Genomic DNA, 2,414 nt, shown 5'->3' with positions numbered 1-2,414 from the left:
TTCTTGCTGTTGCAGTTGTAGTTGGGGAGAGGCTGATTCCCTCCTGAGAATAAAACCACAGCACTCTCCAAGGTTCTTTGTTGAGTGGGAAAGGCGTTGTAGAGATCAGAGCCCAGAGAAAGGTTGGGGAGCAGATTGGGGCTCTTGTTAATCTCCTCAATGGCAAAGAGAAAAGCCAATACATATTGGTAATTCTTCCAGAACCACCTGAGCAGAGAAGACATCATCAGGGAAAATATTTAAGTCATGTAATTTTTAAAACTCTGGAGCAGCAGGTTGTGTGGTGGTTAAGGCAGTGGACTTCTGCATGGTCGACTGCAGTTTGCTTCCTGGCCCTGGTGGCTTGAAAATCATGATGGACATGTGTGCATGCCTGTCCAAGATCCCAGGAAGAGAATGGAGGATAAGAATTGTGCATGGCCATCCCCTCCTGGGGGGTGATTTCTCATTTTCTTCCTCCCTCTCTCTCTCCAGCTAGTGCATGTGCCCTAAGGAAAAAACCTTAAAGTCAAAATAAAACTAAACTCTGCTGAGCAAAGAGGCAGGAAGGGTTAGAGTCAGACTGCCATTAGAGATTCTCCTTCCTTGGCACATGGAGAAGGTGTGAATAACGTTCCCAGGGAATTAAAAGATCTGGAAATGGCGTTCTACCTTTGAGGAAAGGAATCATGTTTAAACCACCGAGAAGAGTTTGCAGTTCAACGTGAGCAGGTTGTGGTCACCTGTAGTTGGATGATGTAGCTGTTGCCTGGAAGAGTTGGTCTTCAGGGAGGTACATCAGTGTATGGACAAAACACCAGGATGTTTTTTCTATAGTGATGCAAATAAGAAGTCTACACTCTCATTTTTCTTAATATTGCGTCTTGTTATATATTTTGGGGGTACAAATAGTGTCATAGAATTTATTCTTTTATTTATTTAGATATATGCTATAGGGTACTTGTGGTTGCTGGAGAGAGATTAGGGGAAAGGGCAGGAGTGAGAAATCACCCGCTTAGCAGATGACCACACCATCTACTCTCCTCCATTCTCCTCTTGAGATTTTAGGCATGCACACAAACATGCCTGGTGATTTTCAAACCTCTGGGTTTAGGACCCAAACTGTGAGATCCAGCACTTTAATCACCACACCGCCTGCTGACCCAGTGTTATAATTTTTTGATAAAATTTGAAATGATGAAATTAAAGTATTCTTATATCCATCACCTCAAATATTTTATGTTTTTGTGATGAAAACATCAGTCATTTACTCCCTTAGCAACACTGAAATGTACAACTGTCAAATTACTAGCTACATGCCAGGTCTACAATTGTCTTTATAAATCCTTTAGGAATAATACGAGTTACTCCAAAATATCATCTTATTTCTAACTTAGGTCACATGGCAAGGTGCACACATGTATACCTGGTGTGTTTTTATTTTCTCTTTTTCTATTTATTTGCATTTAATCACATGTCTTTACAGTGTACAACATTTCTTTTTGCAGCAAAAATACCATGCATTTTGTCGGTCAAGACAAAAATATTACTATATACATAAGCATCCTCAAATAGCTTCTCTTTTTTTTTTTTGTCAATTAAGCATAGTTTTACTTGTTTTTTCCTTCCCCCTCCCTCCCTTTAACACTAGACTTTTTTTCACATTTCACTGATTCACAAGAGATATTAACTAAAAATATGGACAAATCTAGAATCGAGTGACATGTGCACTGTGATTTTCTTCTGAAACATCCTTTTCTCTCACCATTCCTTTTTACTAAAGTGAAATATAAACTAAATTTACTTGTCAAAAATTAGATTAATCCAATTTGATCTATTATTTGCAAAAATCCTCATAAGTATTCAATTTCTGCTGCAAGGCAACAGATACTATTGTATTATTGAACTTATGTTATGCCAATAACCATTTTGCCACAAAATAAGAATGCTCACTAATATTTTCCAATTGCAAAGGGGTCAGGAAAAAGGAAAAGTTTATGTTTAAATCAAAAAAAATTGTATAACAAGTTGCTGAACCTATAAACAACTCAAAAGTAAACCAATATCTTTAAATCTGGCAGACAAAGCATAGAAGATAATCAGTAATGTTTTAGACAAAAGTCATAGAATTCTGTTTCACTAGTTTGGTCTCATGTCATCTCTCTGTTGTTGAATTTTCAGTGTTACTGTGGTCTGGTCTTTCCGTGTAAATCCTGGAGTTAACATTCAACACCGTTACTGATGTTTCCGAACTTGTCCCTAACATTCATTTGGCCCTCTTCTTGTTCTTTTTTTGTTCTCTTATTTCTGTCTGTTAGTCTTTAGTTTTCATGGTATAGGAGTCCCTTCAGAACTTCTCAAAGAGAAGTGGTCTGGTGTTGGTAAATTCTTTCAGGTTTTGTTTATCTGAGAGTGTTGCAGGATTTGCTACCCAT

The 2,414-nt window shown here is 37.7% G+C and overlaps 1 protein-coding gene across 1 annotated transcript in view; it reads right to left on the bottom strand.

Moving 5' to 3' along the window:
• LOC102502746 (vomeronasal type-2 receptor 26) overlaps nucleotides 1-2,414 on the bottom strand; it is a 19,698-nt gene that overhangs the window by 11,947 nt on the left and 5,337 nt on the right. The window contains exon 2 of the mRNA XM_027776343.1: nucleotides 8-207. Within this exon, the coding sequence (XP_027632144.1) occupies nucleotides 8-207 (200 nt within the window). The remainder of the gene's footprint in view (nucleotides 1-7; nucleotides 208-2,414) is intronic.

Source organism: Tupaia chinensis, unplaced genomic scaffold (genome assembly GCF_000334495.1).
Source record: "Tupaia chinensis unplaced genomic scaffold, TupChi_1.0 Scaffold000668_1, whole genome shotgun sequence".
Lineage (NCBI taxonomy): Eukaryota > Metazoa > Chordata > Mammalia > Scandentia > Tupaiidae > Tupaia > Tupaia belangeri.
The sequence above is the reverse complement of the archived record's forward strand: the minus strand, read 5'-3'. Positions and strand labels throughout refer to the sequence as shown.